The sequence below is a fragment of the Thalia democratica genome, chromosome 9 (assembly GCF_965202585.1).
Source record: "Thalia democratica chromosome 9, ktThaDemo2.hap1.1, whole genome shotgun sequence".
Lineage (NCBI taxonomy): Eukaryota > Metazoa > Chordata > Thaliacea > Salpida > Salpidae > Thalia > Thalia democratica.
Genome location: NC_139173.1, coordinates 26523393 through 26546989, shown reverse-complemented (window position 1 = coordinate 26546989; position 23597 = coordinate 26523393). Strand labels below are relative to the sequence as shown.

Sequence of the window (23597 nt, the reverse complement as noted above, 5' to 3'; positions counted from 1 at the left end):
GCTTAAGACTGTAAATGATTTTTTTAGACTAGGTCAAGGTTTCCTAAATCGTTTTTATATTGGCCCACTTGACATAAATTAAAATATTAACTGTTTTTTCACTCTGATAGGCAAAATCGTCCACTTTGAGCTAGATCAACAGGATACATTTATTTTTTATTTTAATTACTGAAACAAATTTTGATAACCACGTTCCGTTGCAAACAAAAAAAATTCAAATTCAATACCATTTTTATTATTTTTCTTTGATTTAGTAATTACTTTTTTTTTCTTAGGTTGATTTAAATTAGAAAATAAAATTTTATACGGTTTTTTCAAAACTGCTTAATCTAAAAATAATAATTTAAACAGGAGTTTTATATAAATTCCTTCTATTTGTATCAAAGTAACCATTTATGTTTTAAACATAGTTGTTTATTAATTTTAAACTAGTAATATTTCAGTTTTTTATAGTATAAGATTTATTAATAAACAAGTAGTAGTTTTTTTTAATTTTTATAAAATTTATATTTGTAAAATTTTAGTTGTTATCGTTTTATTAGTTTTTAGTACAACAAATATAATGCTACTGAATGAACTTTAGCTTGATAATAAAACTTGGGAAGTTTAAATTAAAAAACATACAGAAATTTACAATAATAAGATGTAACAATTTTTCTATAATTTAAAAATTACTTTAGACGTTTATAACCTACTAAGTGAATAATAATAGTTTTTATTTCACTTAGTTTTAAGTTATATCATACATCAATTTAAAAGTTGCTAAGAGGTTTATTATTACCAAAAAGTACAACAGTTTTTTATCAAAAAATTTGTAGCTGAAGTTCAAATACTGCAAATTTGATATATTATAAATTTTATTTCGTAGACTAAAAAAGTTTACCTTAAAGCACCTTTTAAAATTATTAGAAACTTAAAGTTTATTTAATGAAACTGCATTACTTGTTTTGCACTAAAAATATTTAAACAAAACTTGTCTAAATTAATGATTTCTAAAGTATTATTTACGTTTTACTAAGCTTTAGTTATTTTATAAATCCTACATAAATGTTCACAGAACAAGGATAAAAAAAGCTTAGATTCCTAAACTGTTAAAGTTTACAGCCCATAGATTTTTTTTAAAATCTTTTTAAAATTAAAGTTAGACTAGTAAAAATAAAACAAAATTTTTGTTAATTTGCTTTTATCGATTTAAAATAACAAAACACAGTCACGAATGGCATACAAATTTATTAATATTTTTAAATATCCATAGCTGTAAACCTAAACTTTTTTTTGACCGATAATAAGTCAATAAAGTATTTAGTGTGGATAAACTGAAATATTTACTGGAACAAATTGTTGTACTCCTTGTAAAATGCAGTGCAGACTGCAGACGATTTTTAACTACGAGTTTTGATAAAATGTAAGCTCTTTTGTCACTAAGTTTTTAACTTTGGACAAAAATATACTTACCTTAGAAAAGTAATCTGACCACATACTTTTATCATAATTTTAATTTATTGAATTTCTTTTCTAAAAAAAATATAAGAGTTAAAATTAAATGCAAAATGTTTAATATAATTCTTATAAAGCAAAAATTTTTTTAAAAACATTTGTTTTATCATAATTTGTACAGTGATAGAGTTGTTTTAAGTGAGTAAAATTTTGCAACCGCTCTATAAAAAAACTTACTTTTATAGCTTGGTGGACTGATTTAAATTTTAAAATTTTGTTTAAATAACTTATTTTTGTATGCCGTAATTTGCCCAGCCCAACCCTTGGTATAATAGAAACTTAAAGTCACAAAAACAGTTTTGTTTAACTTGAAAAATTAAAATTAACTAATATATTTTTAAGTTAAAAGTAGTACTATTTATTTAATTTTGTTTTTCTTTTTTTAAACAAACAATTTTTAAGTTATAACTTATATAGTTATTTGTCTTAAATAAATAAGATTGCACAGTTTACTGGAATGTAAAGAGCTTATCTATAATAGAGGTGTGTAAACTAACTATTTTATTTGCATACCTCTATTTAAGTTATAACTTAAAATAACTATAGATATTTATTAACAATTATGCTTAGTTAGAATAACTTTCTTATGTATGGTAAATAAGTAACAAAAATATGTGTTTTATGTACATAAAAAAACGGACTTTTTTGTTTTCAACTTACTTGTAAAAAATAGTATGACTTAGTTTTTTTTCAAGTTTACCAGCGACGAAACGCTAGTTTTAAAACTCTTTGAAAGCTCTGTTCTTTAAGCTTACTTACTAAACAAGCTGAATGCTGAAGTATTTATAGTATTTTTATCTATAAATAACAACCCAAGACAACCAAAGCTAAAACTTGGGTGTTAAAAGTTTATAGTAGTTTAAAGTCCTAATGCTATAATATTAGCTTTTCTCATTGTTTAGAGAACTACATAGATATATAAAATTTTATTTTAGACCTTAACTTATGAAGAAACTACCAGTTTAATGGTTCATAAATGCATTGTTGTATACTTTTGTTTCACTTAACATTACCATTATTAACTATCCATGTGTATGATTATCCACCAAAGAAATTTATTTATAAATTTAATGATTTTTTTGGAAAATAACCAATTATTAACAGATGGTCCTTATGACTGTAAAAATGTATGGTTTTGTAGTTTTGGGGTCCTAATGATGGTTTTGAAAACTCTCTAAATTAAACAATATAAGATCAAAACCCAATGGAAGAAACATAGTTATTTGTTTACGGAATAATTTATGTGTTATTTAAAGGTTAAGTTTAGATGGTTATCAAATCTTTAACACTTATATTAGAACAATGAAAAGCTAACAATTTCATAATTGTACATTTCAAGGCATAGGGGGAGGTAAATAACCTTTTTCACAATTTAGTTATATTCTATTGAGTTTTAACTAAGCTACAAGTTGATTTTTACAGATATTTTAAACTCAAAATAATTTTTGAGATATAGCCTGTCACAGTTGAGACTACAATAGGTTAAATATTGGGTTAAAATAAAAAATGTTAGTTCGAAAGTGCCTTATCAGATTTTGTCCAATGAAAATAATTGGTAGATACATAAAAAAATCTGTAATACAGTACTTATTTATTAGCCGGAAATGTTGGGCAAAATTTTTCTGTAAACATGTCTAGAGAAGAATTTTTCCAGATAGTTACAAAAATAATTTTTTTATAAAATAATAAAACTGCTGTATATTATGCAATATATCATAAATAGTAAAAGCTCAGCTCTTTTTATGCTTTAAACTTTTCAAAATGTTGACCAAAGTCGACCTGCCTCTGCCAAACTGCTCTATTAAAAAAGACCAGTGGTTCCCAACCTTTTTGATGCCCCAAACCCCTAAAGTATCTTAATTTGATCTTGCACCCCTAACACTATATGCTATAATTATTTATTAATAATTTGATTATAAAATCACTGATTTCATTAATTAATAATTTTTATTTTTATGATAATGTACTATTTTAACAAAAATAAAATACTTGGAAATTTAAAAACATAACAAACTATATTCAAACAATTTTTATCTATTTTTCATAAGGTAGAAAATATCAGAACTCACGCTTCCCTCTGCAACAATAAACGTTTTCTGAAGGTCAAGCAAGTGAGTTTGGAGCTCATCACTTGTAATTCTACCTGCTCATTTTTAAACTAACTAAAAAAATTAATTACTCTTCAGTTAAACAAAAAAAAAAACAAATCTAACTTTATAAAAACCAATTTTTTTAATTAACTAAACAAAAAACTAAACTAATCTTATATATTTGATAAAAAAATCCTAAATGAAATGTTGTTACACTCACATGGTATTTAACAAATTAATAAAATTCTATTCATGCAATATTATTTTGAAAAGATTAAGAACTTAATTTTAAATCTACTCTAAAGTTAATGACTTTTCTGTTTCTGTTTATTGCACAAAACTTTCTGAAAACGTGGCATTTTGTTGCTGATGGCAATTTGCATGTCTGCCTGTGCATTCAAGCGGTTTCTTGATTTATTTTTTATTGACAAAAAAGTACTAAATCTAGACTGCACACATAAGTAAGTTGTCGAAATGGAATGAGAGTACTTAGTGCTTTTTCACCAAGTTTTGGAAACATATTCATTGAACAACACCAATATTGTTCAAGAGTTTTGCTTATCAGAGAGTGAAAATCTCCTTATTTATCATACAAAAATGAAAAGCCATCTTGCACCCCCTGAAATTCTGCCTCTCACCCCCAAGACTTAGACACATTGTTTTTTTTTACCGTTTTACAAACTTCTAGTTTATTTTCAATGCTTAGTGCAACTAGTATTCTTTTCTTGATGTCTTGTCTGTTTCTAAAACCTTGTATGTTGAGTGTGTCAAACTTATTTAAGTTTTAAATTTAAAAAAATCATGCACCTTGTCTGATATAAAAAGTTTTTCAATCAATATTTTTCTTAATATATTTTGATTTAAAAATCAAACATAAAAGAACTTTTATGTATTTATTTTCTAAAACTTATCTTAAAAATATTTTTTAAAACAAAGAGTCAAAACTTACTTTACATATAAAGGTTTTTAGTAACTAAACTAGTTTTTAGCAAAGTTTGAATGTAAGCTTTACTAGTAAAATTACGTCATAATAGTGTTATAAATTGCAGAATTTATAAAGTCACTTAAAATTTCCTTTCTGCATGAAAACTTAAATATTTGTATGTATCACACAAAAATGTTTGTGTTTAATTTTGAGATCATTTTGAACTGTCTTCTTGAATAAAACTTTCCAAATAAGTGAATAAGCACTGTAAGTGCCTGCGGATAAGTGAATAAGCACTGTAGTTGAATATTTTAAAATCAAAATCTGCTAGTTATTTTCTTTTCTAATAAAAACATCAGTACTTACTCTTCCCCTTCAACAATAATCAATATTCAACAGACCAGAAAAAAAATATGTGTAGCAAAGAACACTTTCTAAAAATTTGAGGTCTCTTGCTAAATAGATACAAGAAGATAAATTTTTATTCAAATTTTAAGTTTTTATGAAAACTGAAAATTAAAAAATTGCAATATTTAGGTATGTATTCCAATTTTTGTTCTAAAATAACAATATCTCAAGAGTTAATTGAAATATTTATATTTATTGAAAACTAACTAATAGTTAATATATTAAGCTTTCATTTAATTTTTTTAAACAACATATAATCCCTATGCCCTTCTTATACAAAATAAAAACAAAAATAAACCCTAGTGGCTCCAACAAAACAGTTTCAAGCACAAATATAATTTAAGTTTTTAAATTCTTTCAAATTTTGTTTGTTATGTATTTTTATTTAGTGTTTTTACAGCTTGTTAAATATAAAAATGTGCTTAGAGTTGTTGTAAAAAATGTTTCTTTTGATAAATATTGTAAATTTTTAGAAACTAAAATTGCTTAATTTAAAGGTCGAGTAAGGTTATCATTTTAAAGATAAAGATAGTTATTCTATAACCTCTTCAAAAAATTTAAGAATTAATTTTGATACCTAAAAACAATTAATTATCTTTTTATTAGAGCTGTTTTAAATTTTTATATTTAAAATCATCACTTTTTAAAATGTCAGATAAAAATAATGAACATATGGTATGTTTTTAATTTCTTAAATTTAAAAGAACTATTTTTGTACTTAAATATCTATGGCTGCTTTGTAGTACTTATAAATTGAATTAAGTAAATGTGAAAAATAACAAAAAAAAATTAGCTGTTTTTAAACTACTTAGCATTTTGTTTATTGTTTGTATTTATACAAAAAAAAAACTTTGAAATTTTTAAAATTGCTTGCAAATTTTTGGATAAGATTCAAAAAAGCCTGATGACATCTGTATATAATAATAATGTTTAAAATATTGTTGTTTAGTTTTAATCAGTTTATCAATGTATAAGCTCTTAGTAAAAATTAAATGTTCTTAATTGTTTCATGGTATTAAAACTAATTAATTAAATCATTTTTATTAAAGAAACTTTGAAATTAAATCTTGTTAAAAAGTAAAAAATTAATACTTGTTAAAATGTATTTTATTTAAGTTTTGTCAGTTACTTAGAAATTAGTTGACAAGTTTAAAATTTCAATACAAATTTTCATTGTTGTTTTTTTTTCAAACCAGCTTTTTATTATTTTTATCTAGATCAAAAAAATCTTACTGTTAAAGTTTTTAAACTGTTCAATGATGTTTTTTTTGTGAAAATTCAGAAAACTTGGGAGAAAATGAAAAAATCAGAAGAAATTTCAAAAAAAAACAGTGGCTACTCTGAATATATAGACTACATGTTTATAGTTTATCATATAAGAATTTTAGTTGTTTCAAAGAATGTTAAAATTTGTAATGCTTACAATACATAAAACTTTCTGGTTTAAGCCTTACCGTTTTTAATTAATAAAAGCAATTAATTTTTACTTTTGTATGAAAATCTAAACTATAAATTATAAGTGAGTTTACTTTTATTAAATAAATTTTATAAAGTTTTAGGTGTAGTAAGTTTTGTTAAAAATTTTACACAATCATATAGCAAGTTTTGTTTTTAGTGTTAGTTTGTTAAAAATTGAAAAAATCCCAGAATGCTTTCTTTTATAACTTTTTAGGTTTAAGCTATCTATCTCAATCTCGTTAGCAATATTCTTTAAAAAATAGAATCTATTGTTAGAAAAAGATATTTAAGTTTAAAAACAGAGTTGCCAAAAAACCTAGAATCTTGCAAAAGCCTGTAGTTTGACAAGTTTGGAAAAACCTGGAATTTGAAAAAACTTAAAAAAAATTTTTAAAGACTTGGAATTTTGAACAAAAGTCACTTAAAATCCTGGAATTTTCAATTAACTTTACAAATAAAGTAACAAAATTTTGGTTTAAAACAAAAAATCTATCAAAATGACAATTTTTTTGTATTATATAATATTTGTTTGTTAAATAACACAATTAAAAAAGCTTTGAATTTGTTTATTGATGTTTTTTACTATATTTATTCTTCAAAGACTTTATTATGCAAACTAAATGTTTTTATACTATTAAAGACTGTTTTTTACCAACAGTTGACTTTATACTTAAAATGGATTTAGAAAATTGTTTTTTGAAAACCTAGAAGAAATAATATTTTATGATTAAAACAAGTAATACAGTGTTAATTTAGAATTTAGTCTGTATATTGCAATCCAATAGTATTTCATTTAAGTTTTATTGTAAGTAAACTTTCACTTATGCAAACTGAAAGCATACCTACATATGTAGAAATCTATGGTAACAGTATGTATTAATAAAATAAAATATATTTATTTAGTATTTTCAAGTTTAAACAAAGATTTTATAATTCGATTATCTTTGTATAATTATATTTCTATAGTATTTTAAGTTTTATACAATTTAATAAAATTTATTTTGTTTTTTATTTTAACACATCAGTAAAGTGAGTAAACAAAACTCGGAAACACTTTTTATACTTAAATTTGTTATTGTTTTGTTTGAAGTAGATAACAAGTTGTTGTTTATACAATTGAAACGATCTTTCTACTTTTGGTTTAAATAATTTAAATTTTTTAGTACACAAACTTTTTAAGTGTTACTAGTACACAAAAGGCAAGTTTTATTGATAAATTTTTACTCATAATGTGCTGCTGGTACTTTTTGACTAGAAATAAAAAAATCTTATAGTTTATATTAACTTACCTGTACCCTCAATAAATAAAATTCAGGTTATGTAGAATAAAAGAAAATTAATTAACTTTTGAGATATAGAAACTTTTGTAAATTGTTTCTGATACCTATCTGGACTACAATGTTTTACAGTTAATTTTCTCAAAAAAAAAAATCACTCAAAGTATATTTCCTACAGTTTCAAGCAATTGACCTTAAAAATTCAGAAAATGTTCCTAGTATAATTGAAAATTGAAAAAATTTAAATTTTATGACTAAAAGATGACAATAATACTTTTGCTCAAATCTTAAAATGTTAAAACTTTACGATCGTTTTTATTAAGTTAAGGTTATACTAGTTAATTGCTTAAAAGCTTTAGAAGATATACTTTTAATAGAATAGTCTTTTAGGACTTTTTAATTTAGCCCTTCCACAAGAACTTATTGAGCTCTTCAATTTTTTCTTCTCAAAAACTTTTTTTTATATAAAAATTGGTGGTTAGCAACTCTTAGCTTAATGTTTATTTAAATGAGGTCAACATGTATAAAATAATGTCCTACTCCCCTATGCCCTAAAAAGTTATTTTTATTAAGTGAAAAATCTTGCTAGCTTATATTATCATTAAACATTTGCATTTTTCATTATCTAAGTAAACTTATACTGTTTTATCAAAAAAACATTCTTGAAGAATGGACTCAAAACTAATTACATCATTTAGTCAACATGTTGAAACTTATTTTACTACTACTACTACTAATATTTAAATACTTTCATTTTTTTTCTTAAGTAACATAATTAACTTCTATTTAATTTTTTAACATGCTTTTTGCTTGAAATATTATAAAACTAAATGTTTAAATATCTAAAAGTATCTTTTTTATGTTAAAACAGCATCAAAAATAGAATTAAGTTTATGAGATTTTATTTATTATAAGTTTTAGGAACTTAATAAGTGTTTACAAAAACTTGTGAAATTAAGGTAAATACTTTTGTTTTTGTTTGAATTAAGTACATGTATAAACTTTTTATTTAGTTTCATTGTTACTAACAATATATGGACATAGCTAGTTTTTTTAATTTTTGACAAAAATAAAAACACTAGAATTATATTGATAATTTTGGTGTTTAAAAATTTTCTAATTATTATTGCTTTTATCATTTATTATTTACAAGGGTTAAATGAACAAAAAACCAAAACTTAAAAATTTTAGTCTAACTATTTCAACAAAAACAATTAACTATAAGTCACACTTCAACCATGGGCTCCATCAGTAACGACCTAAAGGATTTTCAAAAGTTCATGAAAAAAGTGGACAGCGTTCACAGCATAGTGGGAGACATGGTGTCAGGTGACTCTGATGCTGAACTCAAGGCAATGAAAAAGGCAGACAACGTTTTGAAAAAAGTGGACCCAAACAAAAACATAGGCTTTGACAGGACCGTCATCAACAAGAAAGCTTTGGAGGAAGACCCTCAACAAGTTTTGCAGCAGCCAGAAGCCGACCAGTCAAGTTTCATGGCGGCAATGGAGGCTGATGCCAATAAAAGAGCAGCCGCCAGAAGGGAAAGGTACAAAAAAGCTGATGTAATAAAGCTGGAGGGAAATGCGCACTTTAAGGATGGTGAATTCAAGCTAGCTCTGAAGTGTTACAGTGATGCCATCAACGTGGCAAGAGACAGCTCTTCATTGTACACTAACAGAGCAGCAGCTTATATTAAACTGGAAGACTTTGATAATGCCATAGGTGACTGCAATCTTTCAATACAGCTTGATGAAAAGTGGGTCAAGGCTTACTATCTGAAAGCAAAAGCTTACAAGATGAAAAACAAGTTAAAAAAGGCTGAAGAAGTGATCTTAAAGATGTTGGAGCATGACAAAAGTAAAGACAAACTTGTGCAAAGTTTCATAAAAGACCTCAATCATGAGAGAGATGTAAGAGCTCAAGAAAAAGAAGCTAACAAAGGAGACGGCAAACAAATTGATGAAGTTATTAAAAGCATCAAGGAAAAGTCCTTTACTTTGGAGAAAGAAAATGAAGGTGTGTGCTTTTACACAGTTGGAATTCAACTGCTTGAGACTCTTTGCGTTGATGAAAAGTCCAGAACGCTGTTTCGCACCAACAAGGGATTTGATTTGGTATTGGAAGATGTTTTATTTATTAAACAATGTTTAGAAAGTGAGGATGAAACGGATAATTCATATGTTTTGGAGCTGGTAGTGTCCTGTTTTAAAATGTTCAGGTCTGCCTGCAAAAATCTGCGCCAGAACTTGAAGTACTTGTTTCAGAACAAGACGTTTCAAAACATTTTTCACAACTCTATGAAAGGTGGTCACATAAGAGTAAAAGAGGAGATTGTGTCCATTTTGTATGATGCATCTTTGCAGAAAGATATAAGGAGTATTTTATACGACCACATGAATGATTGTGATATCTTGTCTATGTTTATGATGGTTGAAAATGTACTAGCTTTATCAGCAATTCACAACTTTACACTAGATGAAAAGTTTATAAAAACGCTTGTATCATTATGTAATTTTAACCCTTTGGTGATACAGCAACTTAGATCTGTTTTGAAAAAGCCAAAACATAATATAAAAGCTGTTCAAACAAGTTTGAAAATTTTAAATAAAATTTGTGAGCACAAAATAGTCTTAAAAAAAGCTTCAAATGATTCAATTCTTCACGACGTTGTTGTACAGCTATTACTAGATCTTTTAAAAAACAAAGATGAAGATACATATATGCTTGCTTCTAAATTGGCAGAATCTATATTAAGTGAAGGCTTGATTTCAAGTGAAACTTCAAACTTGATCATGTCTAACTTTACAACTTTTATTTGTAAGGCTGATATTTCAGATAAATTAAAAAGTGAAATGCTAAAGATTGTTAGCATTGTCCTTAGAAAAAATCTAGAACTGTCAAGCTATTTTGATGAAAATGAAACACTTTTCAAAACACTATTCAACTTTGTTAAACTTCACAATCCAACCGAACCCGGCTTGAGATTGTACTCTTTGAAAATAATTTGCATAGTTTGCAAGCAACTCCCAAACAGGCTGTTCTCAATATATTCTTACGATAAAAAACTTCATTTCATAGAAGAAATCCTCAGCCTTGACTGCGCCCTCATTGACGGGTTGAACCAAGGACATGTGGCCTGCCTGCTGGGAGACATGACCAAGCATCCCTCCTCTTTGGAGATGCTGCGCTATTTCTACTCCTCTGAAGCAGTTTGCAGCAGCATTGTGAGGAGGCTACTGGTGCTGTGCAGGGACCTCTCTGATAAGCAGGGGAGGATCAACTGCACTTCATTGTTAGCCAAATTGGCAAAATTGCACCCCATGTTCCTGGACCATCTGCGGAAAAACGACGGCATAAACATTCTTTCGAGGCTGGATCCGAAAGATCTTTGAATTGATTATTATTTTTTTTTAGATTTAGAAGTAGACATTTGTTAATGTTTAATTTTTGCACTGTGATTAGTTTGATTTTATACACTGTAAGTAATAATCTCTTCTTTCAATATAACATCTAGATTATTTAAGATTTTTCAAAATGCTTAAGCTTTTACCTACAGTATTTTTTCATATTTTTTACCTCAGAAAAATTCTCTATGTAGAAAATTTTCTTAGTTTTATCTCAATTCAAATTTTGCTACGTTGTAAGACTTAAGCTCACTCTTAACAGTAGGATTATTTTAGTCAATTAAAATGGCCCAGCCTCAGAACGGTAAGAACGGAGCTGAGCTTCAGAGGAAGCTCTCTGCAAAGGGAGAATCCCTGTACCTTCTGATGGAGATACCAAAAGGTGCTACCACTGAAGAAATAAAGAAAAAATACAAGTAATTTTAATCATTTTCAAGAATTAGTTTTAAATCTGTTAAAAACATCTTAAGTTTTTTTATTTTTCTACCTTTATTTAAAAAGATTCTGAGATAAATAAAGCAAACTCATTACAAATTGATGTTATTGTTATATTTTAACAATTTTATTTTAAAAACTTTAATAGCAACCAGACATTTAAAACATTTGTAAGTATTCTTAATTATTTTTAACGCTGTTAGATTTTATCATGGTTAAATAATTATGTAACTTTTTTTATATAAAAACAATATTTTCTTTTGGAAAGCTTAAATGTTTTATTTTAACACGTTGTAATAATAAATTCATTCCAAATTTAAATTTAACACTCACAACCACAGGAGGTTGGCTTTGAAGTACCAACATTATTTGTATTTGTTATGGAATAATCAACTTTAAAAATACTTAAATGTTTATTGTTTTATTCAATTTTAACATACCATAGGAGGCTGGCGGTAAAATATTAACATTTTTCACTTATGTTGTCTAATACTGTAAAGTTTTATCAACTTTACAGAAGCAGTCTACTTTGAGAAAGCTAAAATATTTTTTTTTTACAATGTTCTTAGAAGTATATTACAAACTCTCAAACTCAACTCACAGGAGACTGGCTTTAAAGTACCGCCATTGTTTGAATCTGTTACGTAATAATCAACTTTTGAAGTACTCAAATCTTCATTGTTTTATTGACTTTACTACAAGAGACTAGCTTCAAAGTAATATAACGCAGGCAAAAAGTTTTAATAAATTTATTTCACTTATATTTATGTAACAGATAAGATATTTATTTAACTTTGTTGACTGAATAGAAGAAACTTACTTTTGGGACGCTCAACTGTTTATTTTTATATATTTGTACAATGAATCTATTCAAACCTTAAACTCAACACAAAATATAGGAGACTAGCTTTAAAGAGCCACTATTATTTTGTATTTATTATGAAGCTACCTACTTTTGGAACACTTATCACTCAATTGCTTTATTGTTTCATTAAAATTTAACAAGCCATAGGAGGCTTGCAGTGAAGTATTACCATTGTTTGTATTTATTACGTAATAATCAACTTATAAAATACTCAAATAACCGCAGGAGACTGGCTCTGAAGTACCACCCGGACAAGAACCTGAACAACCCGGAGGCGGCGGAGAAGTTCAAGGAGATCAACAACGCCAACAAGATCCTGCAGGACGAGGAGAAGAGGAAGATCTACGATCAGTACGGCTCGGTGGGGCTGAAGATCGGCGAGCAGATAGGCGAGGAGAACTTGAAGGCCTACATGGCCCTGCAGTCACCGTTCGCCAAGGTTGGTTTTAATTTTGCGCAATATTTATTAATAATATTTCGTTTTGTTACACAGTTTTGCTATCTAGGGTAATTTTTATGAACTTTATTTAGTTTGCTAAGATTTTTGTTTTGGTATATTTTATTGATAAACAATCTCACAACTTTTTACTATCGAGAACCATTGTTAAAAAGTGGTTTTAGATTTCACTTTAAGGTTTGCTTCAAGTTTTTTAAATTTATTGTAAGTATTTTAAACGAAAACTTTAGCAAGTTCAATCTTGATGATGTAATTTATAAGAAGTTTTATCTTTACAATGACACATATGTTTAAATGAGAAAAATAATTAGTCTTGTATTCAGTGGGTTATTTGATATTTTTTTATAAAGTATATCATTATTAAATAACATAGACCCTTTGCAAATGTTAAGTTTAATTTTAAAAGTTTCACATTATTTTTTACTGACAATTTTTATTGTTGAAATATTACTTGAGTTATTTAAATTGTTTTTAATTATTTCTTTTTTACTTTTTCATAACTTTAATTAAATTTAATTTTATTTAGCTTATATTTTTATGTAATTTAAATTCTTTAAAAATTCATGCCTTATTCTGCTATAATTTTGTACCAGTTTGTTATAAGTAAAAGTATACAAATATAAAATAAATAAAAATTTTAAAATTATTTTACTATGTTGTCCTTATATTGACCCTTGACTTAGATATTAGTTATTTATAATAAGTATTTTGTTTTATATATATGCTGAAACCCTCTTCTTTTTGGTAACATAGTCAGTCTTTTATGAATCCTTGTTTTATAAACATGAAATAAACATTTTGATTATTTTATAGGTTAATTTTAAATTAAATTTTGCATATATTAGTAATAAGGGTTAGAAACTACTTATAATTATTAGGCTTTTAATTAAAGTTAAAGTATTTTTTTAGTAATCTGAGTTGTTTATTGAGGTACAGTTTGGGTTTTTTTTTGGTCTTGTGCAGACTATATATTTGACAGAAAAATTATGCAATTAATAAAAGTCTTTCTCTTAAAGTTTTTTATTTAAATTAAATTTGAATTATGTACTAGTTTTGTTAGTAGACATTGCATCTATTCATATTTAAAAAAAAAATAGTTTTTACCAAGACTACCCATAAAAGTTTTTCAAATTAGATGTTTTTTAACAAAACAAGTGGTTTTACTTACATACACACATGTATAAGAAACCTTCATTTTTAGATACTATGAACCTTTGCATTTATAAAACTTGATATAAAATTTAAAGTTATACTGTAAAAGTTACGAGTCGTAAGTACAAACTATATTGGTTTTAAATATTTTTATAAATATTTTTTGTATGATATTTTCGTTTGGTAATATTAGTATCGATATTAAACTTGTAAAAGTTAATCATTTAATGATTATTTCACAAAAAAAATTTAACTTTCATTTAAACAACTATCTAAAACGAGTTTTGACTAACAAGTTTTAAGCAAACTACATCAGTCATATTTGTAGTGAGTAAATAAAGACCGCCCATTTAATATGAGCAAATAAAAGTTTTTCAAGTGTTTAAACTTTGAATTATGACAGCAGTTTAAAGCTTTTTTTGAATTTGTTACGACTGAAATTTTACATGATAGAAATCACGCTTGTTGAAACCTTCTAAAACATAAATTGTTGAAACTAATAAAACTTTATAGATATAAAAGATTAAAAATATCTGAAGCTTACTAACTTGTAATCAATTTGAAAACTTCAAGTAAGGTTTATTTTAAGATAAAAAATAACTGTGTTTTTGTCAAAATTCTTCGTACAAGTTTTATAAATCTGTATCAGGGTTTCACAAAGTGGACCAAGTGGCTCCCTAGGGGGCCATGACAGATACTCAGGGGGCCAAGAGCAGCAAAGGGGGAAGAGGGGGGGGAATGAGCAGTAAAGGAGCCACAGGGGGGTCATGAGGCCATAACTTGAAACTTACACTAGATATTCTCGAGTAGCAGATGAAGAGCAAAAAAAAAGATCTTCGGTGTTTTTTATCGTAGTTTATGAGTAATCTTGTTGAAGGGGGCTATTGCTTTTTCAATTTCTTTAAAGGGGGCCATTTGCAAAAAAGTTTGGGAAACCCTGATCTATATGATTTCATTTGTGTATACTTTAATATGGTAACTACAACAATAAAAAGTGTATGTATGCTTAAACAGAGGTCTTCGTAATCTAAGAATTAAATCAATACTAAATTGTTCTATAATTTTATATTAGTATTTTTCATATCTTTATCAAAAAAATCCATGTTTATATAAAAACTAGTTTTCAACAAATTTCAACTACTAGTTTCTGGTTATATTATATATAGTTTGTACATAACTTAGTTATGTAAATAAGCTTATTATTTATATTTAGTACTAAATATTATAACTTTGTTTATAGTCCTTGGAATATTCTGCTGCACTAACTATGTTGTAGCAATCGTATGTAACAATTTTTATTATTACTTTCTTGTCAAAATGTCTGATATATTATATTCTTTTACATCTACAGTTCCTTAGAATATTCTGCTATTTTTTCCCTGTAGATTTTGAGAGCATTCTAATGCCTGATAACCAACCATATTTTAACAACTTTATACAACAATACATGTTAAAAACTTCATGTGAAAACGATTTTTAGATTTTACAAATTAGTTTCTGGAAATATACTGCTGCCTGATAAGTTAACCATAAACATTACAAATTTTTTAAAGGTTTTAAGATTTAATGATATTGACTCTTTATTATCAAAATGATAAGTAAAAATGATTTTTTTTCCACAAAGTTCCTGGGAATATTTTGCTGCCTGATAAGTTAATCATATACATTACAATAGTTTATTTTATTATACTTAAAGATTTAATAACACGACTAATTATTCTCAAAACAAATTTTCCCTCCACAGTTCCTGGGAATATTCTGCTGCCCGATCACTTTATACGCATAACATAATAGCTTTACACTGTGATATAATAATAGTGTTAATGTTTTTAATTCATACGTTCTTCATTCACAGTTCCTGGGAATATTCTGCTGCCTGATCACGGGCTGCTGCTGCTGCTGTTGCTGCTGCTGCTGCTTCAACTACTGCTGCGGCAAGTGCAAGCCCGAGATGCCCGACGACGAGGAGTACCAGGACATACACGGTCAGTTGTGACGTCATAGTAGTCGTAATAAGTAGATTGTCGTGAAGTAACACTTGTTCGTTGTAAAAGCGTCTTGCGTGTAGTTGCTCACAGTTGCAGTGCTGGCTTGTGACGTCATAGTATTCATTAAATTAACTCATTATTAAGTTAAGTAAGTTAAAATACAAAATGTTTTTACAGGTAATTGAATTACTATCTCATTGAAACACGAACCGCTTTTCACAAGTTTATTACAAAATTCAAGAACTTTTGAGATAGCTTTCGAGTTTTTTACTAACTTCCTTTTCAAAATAAACTTAAATACTCTATTACAGCTTGCAAGTATTATCACACAATAGTCAGAATAAAATGGTTAAGCAATCCAGTGAAAGTATGATTAGAACAAAATGCTTTTTTTAAATATGTTAAGAATTACTCTTGATCTTTTATTAGGATTAAGTTGATTATTTGGTGTAGTTAGTGTTTCTTAGTTATTAAAGCCTTTACAGACAACAAATTATTATATGAACAACTCAACTAAAGTATTTCAAAACAATTAAAGATGTTTTGAAATTTTTTTAAGTAACTAAATTTATTATATAGGCAAAAATTATTTGTTGGAGTAATGTTTATTTATCTACATTTTATATGGAAAGCTAAATGACAGAATATTATTATTCATTTGATAATTTTTATAGACTATAATTAAAAGTATTAAGACTAGAAATTAAGTATTCTTTATAAAACAATATGTAATTATTAAAAGTAGTTTCTGACAATATGTAATTAACTGTTCGTCTTTTGTTGTATTGACCATTAAAATCTATCATTAATATTCTGCAACCGTCAAAATTATCAATAGCAACGAACAAATAGCTATGCACCATATGGTAATGAGAATTTATTTCATCAAGTCTTTTTTTTATTAAAATCCGCTGAACGCCCCCGTACGTTTTATATCGTGGTTGCGTAACTTTTATTGAGCAGACAGTTCCCTTCTGATGAGTGGAATGATTTTTACTTTTATTTTTTTTGAAATTAAAACATTTTAAAGGTGAAAAGCCGGACGAAAGCGACCCGATAACGACCCAACCCAACTGACGAATGCAAACATAAGGTTTAAATAATATATAAGAGGGTGCTGATAATTTGCATGACTGTAGAATTGTTTGCAATTACCGTGATTTTTATAACTTTTAGTTGGTAGTCGCTATTCTTTACTTCGAATGAAAACTACTGGCATTGTGTAGATTTTAGTCTGTGTTCAGTGTGGCATGGATTAACAGTTGAGAACTTAGTTTGTATTGTTAATTCATGAATAATTTAAGAAAATCAATCAAAACTGAAATTGATTCAATTCTTTTATAATGAGTTGTTTGGGAATTTATTTTATATATTTTAATTACACTATCAATTAGTAGTCTTTTAAATTTGTCTAATATCAACCATCATAAAATGCATTTAAAGTAAGTTATGTTTTTAGTACAAACAATGAAAATGATTTTATGAGCTTCAATGTACGCGTTAACAATAAATGTTTCAAATGTTTAATGTTACTCACAAAATTAAACATACTTAAACATAACCTGGTTGTTTAATATTTGTATGATAGTAAAACAAATGGACTTAAATCACATTATGTTTTGGTTTCTGATTGTCATTTGATCTGATAATAAATACTTCTTGTTATTGTTTGCTGGTGTCCAAAAACTAATTTATAATTGACAAAACATGTTGGCTTGCGTAACACCGTAAAGCTTTTGTAATGTGATGAGGTTCCAAAAAAGGAGACATTGCAACTACTAACGAATAGTATTTGTAACTTTTTCGTTATTGTAATTTTTTTATTTTAATTTAAAAATACAAAACTAAATGTTATGGTATGATTTTAAGAATGCAATGTGATAATATTAAACGTATACTAGTATTTTATTTTAGTCTTTAGTTGACTTTTAGTATATTTAATAAGCCATAAAATATCTATACCTTTCAGTTACACCTCAAACAAAACGTTTAGTTTTTTAACTTTAATAATTCGACTCTTATACCAAATTATTTTGAGTTTGTACATTCAATCGATTTTAAAGATTTGATTTATAAAGACTAAGTTATAATTATCAAGTTAAATTTATACTTTTTTAAAAGTCTAATGGCTTCAAAAATTGTTTTTTTTGTTAGTTTTTGAATATGCATTGTTGACTAAAAGTATCAGTTCTTTGTAAGCAACGAAAAAAGGAAAACTTTTAAATTAGTATTGTTTCTTTTATAATTAGCAAATTGACAAAAAAAAGTTCACTACTTTTTGTTTGTATGTAAATTTTCAATGCAACACAGTATTTAAACAAGCTTCATAATTAGTAACAAAATATTTTTTAATTTTTTACCAGCTGTTGTTTGTAATTTGTACTAAAGAATAATTACAGCATGAAAACAATTAAAAATGAAGCAGAAAATAACTTAAATAGATAAGTGTAAAGTATGAAAAATTTAAAACTTTTGTAAATGAAAGCTTCCACACAGAAGTTGTAAATGCAAATTCGAAGCGAAGTGACTTTCAGATGCTGGATGTTTAATTTTTAATGAGTTTTTCCTATATAACTTGCTTCGCATGCTGAATGACTTGAGAGGTCCTCTTTCGACTTCTTTTTGAAAATTTTACAAATAATTTGATGATTTTAACCTTTTAATTCAGATAGTAGAAATATTTTAGAGTAGTGAAATTTTACTAAACTGAAACTAATTTCAAAAAACGAAAGACTTTAGAAAAGTTGTTTTAAATGTTACTTTGAGTGCCTAGATTATAATTATTTTTGGTAGTTTAAAAGTTTGTGTTTGGTTTTATAGACATTTGAATAAACTAATAATTCTGATAGCAAGTTTATCTTTACATTTTTATATAGCACAAATTGTCTGAACTTAAAGTTATTTTATTAAAAATTTGTATAAATTATTTAATAGATAAACTAAAAAAGTCATTCCATTATCAATTTTTTTATCCACTGGCAGATTTCGAACAACAGAACGACGATGACGTCATCACCGCGCAACCGCCTCCCCAGCAACCGGAAGCGACGCCCATGCCGCCGCCGCCCCCACCGCCGTACCCCGAGACCCCGGCTACCAACATCACCATGACGACCGACGAAAAAGTCCCCCTCACTTCCGCGTGCGCCGAGAAGCTCTACACCGACGAGTGATTGTGACGTCATCATCTGAAAAGTTGTTCGCTGTCTATGACGTCATCATTTTGCTGCCAGGTTTTTTTGTTTCGATTTCAATTAATTGTTTAGGCAGAAATTTTATTTTTTGTGAAAAAGTTTTGAAGAAGCATGTTTCTGCAAATTAAAAATTTAAAGTTTATTCAACAAAATTTTCTTCGTGATCTTTTATATTCCCAAAATTACTTTTGATCAATTTCTGAACCTCTTAAAGTTTTTATGATTTCTTTTGTAAAGTTTTAATTATATTTCGTGTTCAATTTTATATTTATTACTTGCATTCTATTTCGGAAACTTCACAGCTTCCGCTACTTTTTATTGTAAAAAATAATTAACTGCACCACTCAAAAAATTAAAAATACCAAACTACACTTCATGAAAAAATGTCATTTTCAATTTACTTTGTCGGTGCTACTTTGCAACATTTTTAGCTGATCAAAACAGTTTTCTGTCAAAAATTTGACTATGAACACTTTTTTGGCAATTGAAATCTGTGTAAATGTATTTTAAGAATTATTTATAAATTTATCGATTTTTACCAGCTACGTTATTGATGTGACCGTGAATAAATTATTTGATTTTTTTTTAATTGAAGAAAAATACGAAGAGTTAGTAGCTAAAATTAAACGTTTTTTATTTTATTTTGGCGTTAATTTTATGAATAAATAAATGTGATTGGCTTTTGTTGTTTTATACCTGCATTTTATTTATCTTAAAATAAATAGTCTGTTTTCTTTTTTTTTTTGATTACAAAATCCATGCTATTAAAATGTTCATCAAGTCAAATGATCAAATTGAAAACAACCGTAAATTTAGATATTGAACAAATTTAAGACGTAGGAAATACTTTTTATAGCTTCCATGGTAGATCACTTGTTTAAATGTGACAGCGATTTTTGTTTAGAAAATTTATTTGTTAGTATTAAGTAAATAAATCTTGATTGAATTTTGTTTAAAAAAAAAGAATATTTTTTGTGGCTTTTAGATTAATAATTGTACCTTATTTTGGAATGTTCAGAATAACACGGTTGGATTATGCTTTAAAAAAAATCAAAAATCAAAATTTTTATTTATTTTTGAAACATAACTATTTTTGAAGCTCTCTAGCGCTACTGTTGGTCGTGAGTAGCTTATTTGTTTATCATAAACAAACAATCAGTTGCTGAGGCCCATTTTTAAACGTTTTGTTTATTTAAAAATATTTTACAATTTTTTTATAAAATTAAGCAAAGTTTAGCTTGGGAAAGTTGTACAAAATAATTTAGAAACTATTCCTCGAGCCGAAATTTTTTTTTCTGGTTATTGATAGTTACATGTAGTATATTCATGAAGCTAGTAGCATATATGTTTCAGTCAAAGTTTTTGCATTAAAATGTAATTTTAAACTACGGATATTACACAAAAAAAAGTTGAAACAATTTGTGATTCTCAGTTGAAAAAAAATTAATAGGAACAAAATATTTAAATTAACTATTTTAAAGTACTTTAATACATGAAGCTAAATTTTTTTATGTCGTTTATAATTTAGATAAGTTTAAAGTTCATTTGTAACCTTCTATACATCATTTTACAATCATGAGTTAAGAAGCAAAAAGTTTAAACAAATACAAAGTTTGCAGCTCTTAAATATTTTGTCTACTTTTTACTTGTTGTAACGAAAATCGATTAATTTATTGATTGGTTTCGTTCAAATCAATCCATTTTGAAAAATTCAAAGTTATGAAATTTAAAATTGTAATTGAAGGTTTTAAATCTTCGTTTGTTAATTTTCAAGATGTCTTAAAAAATACTCATTAACTCATTATTTTTAGATAATTTTTTAAAAGAGTAAAGTGAAATTTTCTACATGTAAATAGTATTAATATGTTATTAATATTAATATTTTCAAATGTACTTAAAATAAATTATAAAAAACTTGTAACATTTTTTGTTAATCTCATGATAGCATACTCAACATTACTACGTCTCTGCATACTTTTTTACTCATGTAAAAATAAACAATTTATTCTTATTTACCCTTATTATTTCATAAGCTAAATTATTTTAAAGTATATTAATTGAACAAAATCAAACTTTTGTATGTAAATTTTAAGTATAAATATTTCAAAGTACAGTAGAAACAATAAACATTTGAACACAATTTTACAACTAGAGTAAGCAAGTTTTAAGTAGTTTTTCATGTAAACTTAATTGAGCTTCTTAGCTGATAAGGTGCACTAGAACATTATTAGATTAAAATTTAACTTTAAAACCTGAAAAATAGATATCTTTCTAAAGCATCACAGTGTAATTGAAAATTTTCCTTTGAATAAATTTGTAATTTAAAAAAGTTTTTGAATACTGACTGTTATATATTCAAAGTAAGCTACAAATGTTGTATAACAAGCGATCTTGATAAGTATTTTGTAAGTTTATTGACCTTTTGTTTGCAACTTATAACCTTTTTAGTTCCTATCTTTTGCAACGGATTAAGTTTTTGGGATATAATAGAAACATATCAAACTGAATTTATATGTTTTTATTTATAAATTACTATTGTAAACTAACAAACTGCTTAATGAATTGTTTTGAATTGTTTTGAATTCTGAGATGAATTGTTGTATATATAAATTTAATTTTTTGTTTTCAGAACTTAGTTTAAGCAAAGGTTATACAACATAAGAATTAAATTAAAACTGAATGATTTTATACATCGCTCTCTTTTTAATTACTATGTAGTAGATCTGAACAATTAAATTTGAAAAAAATCATTTACGAAGTTAGTATCCACATCTACAATTTAACACAAGTTATTTAGACCAAGTAAAAAGCTGTCTCGCTAAAAAGGTACAAAATTAAAGTATTTGTTTAAAAAATAAGTTTAGTTGAATGGAGTATACTATTAAATGTGCAGATAAAGTTATTTATTCAAATTTTATTGTATTGTTATTTAGCTTAACTTTGATATACTAAAAGCTGAAACGATTGAACTAACAAATAATTAAACAAATAATATTAGTTTACTTTTAAAAAAGTTCTAATTTTTTGAACAAATGTACAAATTAAAATGCCATAAAAAAACATTTTGAGCAGTTTAAATATTTTCTTATTTTAAACAAAATGTATATTTAAAGCTTTAGGTAATTTATTTACACTTTGTTCTAAGTTATTATAAAGTTATTACCCCTTTACTTCGTAAAATTTTTGATAAAAAGTGTTCTTTTTGGTTTTTGTACAAAATTATTGATTGAAATAAAAATCAATATTTTGTGTTCAAATGTTTGTGTGAAGGTAATTGAATAAACAGTGTGGTACAAAATTCTATCTTAGACTAGAAAGTTTAACTAATATTTTTTTGATAAATTCTTTAGTGACTATTTGTTTAGATAAGTACAGAAATTTAAACTAAAATAATAATCCAACATTAGTAACTCTTATATAAAATTTAGACTATATTAGGTTGAGATCTATAAGTTAATAAACTACCAGTCAAATAAATATTGCCAAGTAAAATAAACTTTACATAAATAAGTATCTTCTACTAGTGTTTTGTACAATAATAATGTTCTAGAAGTTGGTTTTTAATTTAAAAACCAAATAACCATACTTTTAAACTGTCAATTAAAGTGGCGTAGTGGTCATGTAACAGTATTTGGAACTTTAGTAGTTTGACTTTCAAAAATCGAAACCCGTTAAGTAGGCCAATAATCAAAAAATGTTAAGAATTATGACAGAAATTATGAAATGCATACCTACTAAACTTTATGCTGAAAAGTAGTAATAAAAAAACATAACTTAAAACAACTGAAATTTAATACTGATACCAAAGAACTGTTTGCGACAATGAGATTTTTTGTATTTTATTTTATTACAATTCAAATTATTTAGTTACATCAAAAGAATTAAGAAAAGAATTTAGACTATAGTTTCTATGATAAAAAAATTATTCAAAATAAATTTTGATACTTATAAAAAGTAGCTCCTACTTATGAATACTATAGAATAAGCTTACCAAATATATTAGATAAAAAGTTGGTAATATTTTGTGTAAATTATGTATGTATTTTGGCCACATGTTGTCCACTTAAAAAATTTCTGCATTAAAGATTAATAATTAAATCTATATAGCAGAATAATTAAATAAAATTTAATTTGTTTAAGCGACTATACGAAGTACTTTTGCTGTTTTTAGAAACTCTTATTTCCTTTTAAATAATATTAATTTAAGAGCTTTCATTTTAATTCAAAATAATCGGTTCTATAGTTTAATACAAAACATTTAAATGTAAAACATCCAAAATATGTTACAAATACCATCTAAAATCTTAGAATAAAATACTAAAATTAAAGTTTTAATGAAAACACAGAAAAGAAATCATGTTTTATAACAACTTAAAATTTAAAGCATATAAAATTGTAAAATATCTTATTAATTGCATGTTAAATCACATTTTTCAGTTTAGAA

The 23597-nt window shown here is 26.0% G+C and overlaps 2 protein-coding genes across 2 annotated transcripts; both read left to right on the top strand.

Moving 5' to 3' along the window:
- Positions 1–8831: 8831 nt before the first annotated feature.
- On the top strand, positions 8832–11226 carry LOC145843920 (tetratricopeptide repeat protein 12-like). The gene has a single exon (XM_082951195.1). It carries the CDS (start codon positions 8894–8896, stop codon positions 11048–11050), a length of 2157 nt encoding a protein of 718 aa, XP_082807321.1. The 5' UTR covers positions 8832–8893; the 3' UTR covers positions 11051–11226.
- A 103-nt stretch (positions 11227–11329) lies between these two features.
- On the top strand, positions 11330–19827 carry LOC145843887 (dnaJ homolog subfamily C member 5-like). Its single transcript, XM_082951150.1, has 4 exons — positions 11330–11478; positions 12588–12801; positions 15827–15956; positions 18942–19827. Exons 1-4 carry the CDS (start codon positions 11348–11350, stop codon positions 19130–19132), a joined length of 666 nt encoding a protein of 221 aa, XP_082807276.1. The 5' UTR covers positions 11330–11347; the 3' UTR covers positions 19133–19827.
- The last annotated feature ends 3770 nt before the right edge of the window (positions 19828–23597 follow it).

Bases quoted from the DNA above. Each gene is read 5' to 3' on its own strand.
- LOC145843920 (XM_082951195.1), top strand. From the start codon at position 8,894: ATGGGCTCCATCAGTAACGACCTAAAGGATTTTCAAAAGTTCATGAAA.
- LOC145843887 (XM_082951150.1), top strand. From the start codon at position 11,348: ATGGCCCAGCCTCAGAACGGTAAGAACGGAGCTGAGCTTCAGAGGAAG. The intron at 11,479-12,587 runs GTAATTTTAATC...AAATAACCGCAG, and splicing joins GAAATAAAGAAAAAATACAA to GAGACTGGCTCTGAAGTACC. The intron at 15,957-18,941 runs GTCAGTTGTGAC...ATCCACTGGCAG, and splicing joins GGAGTACCAGGACATACACG to ATTTCGAACAACAGAACGAC.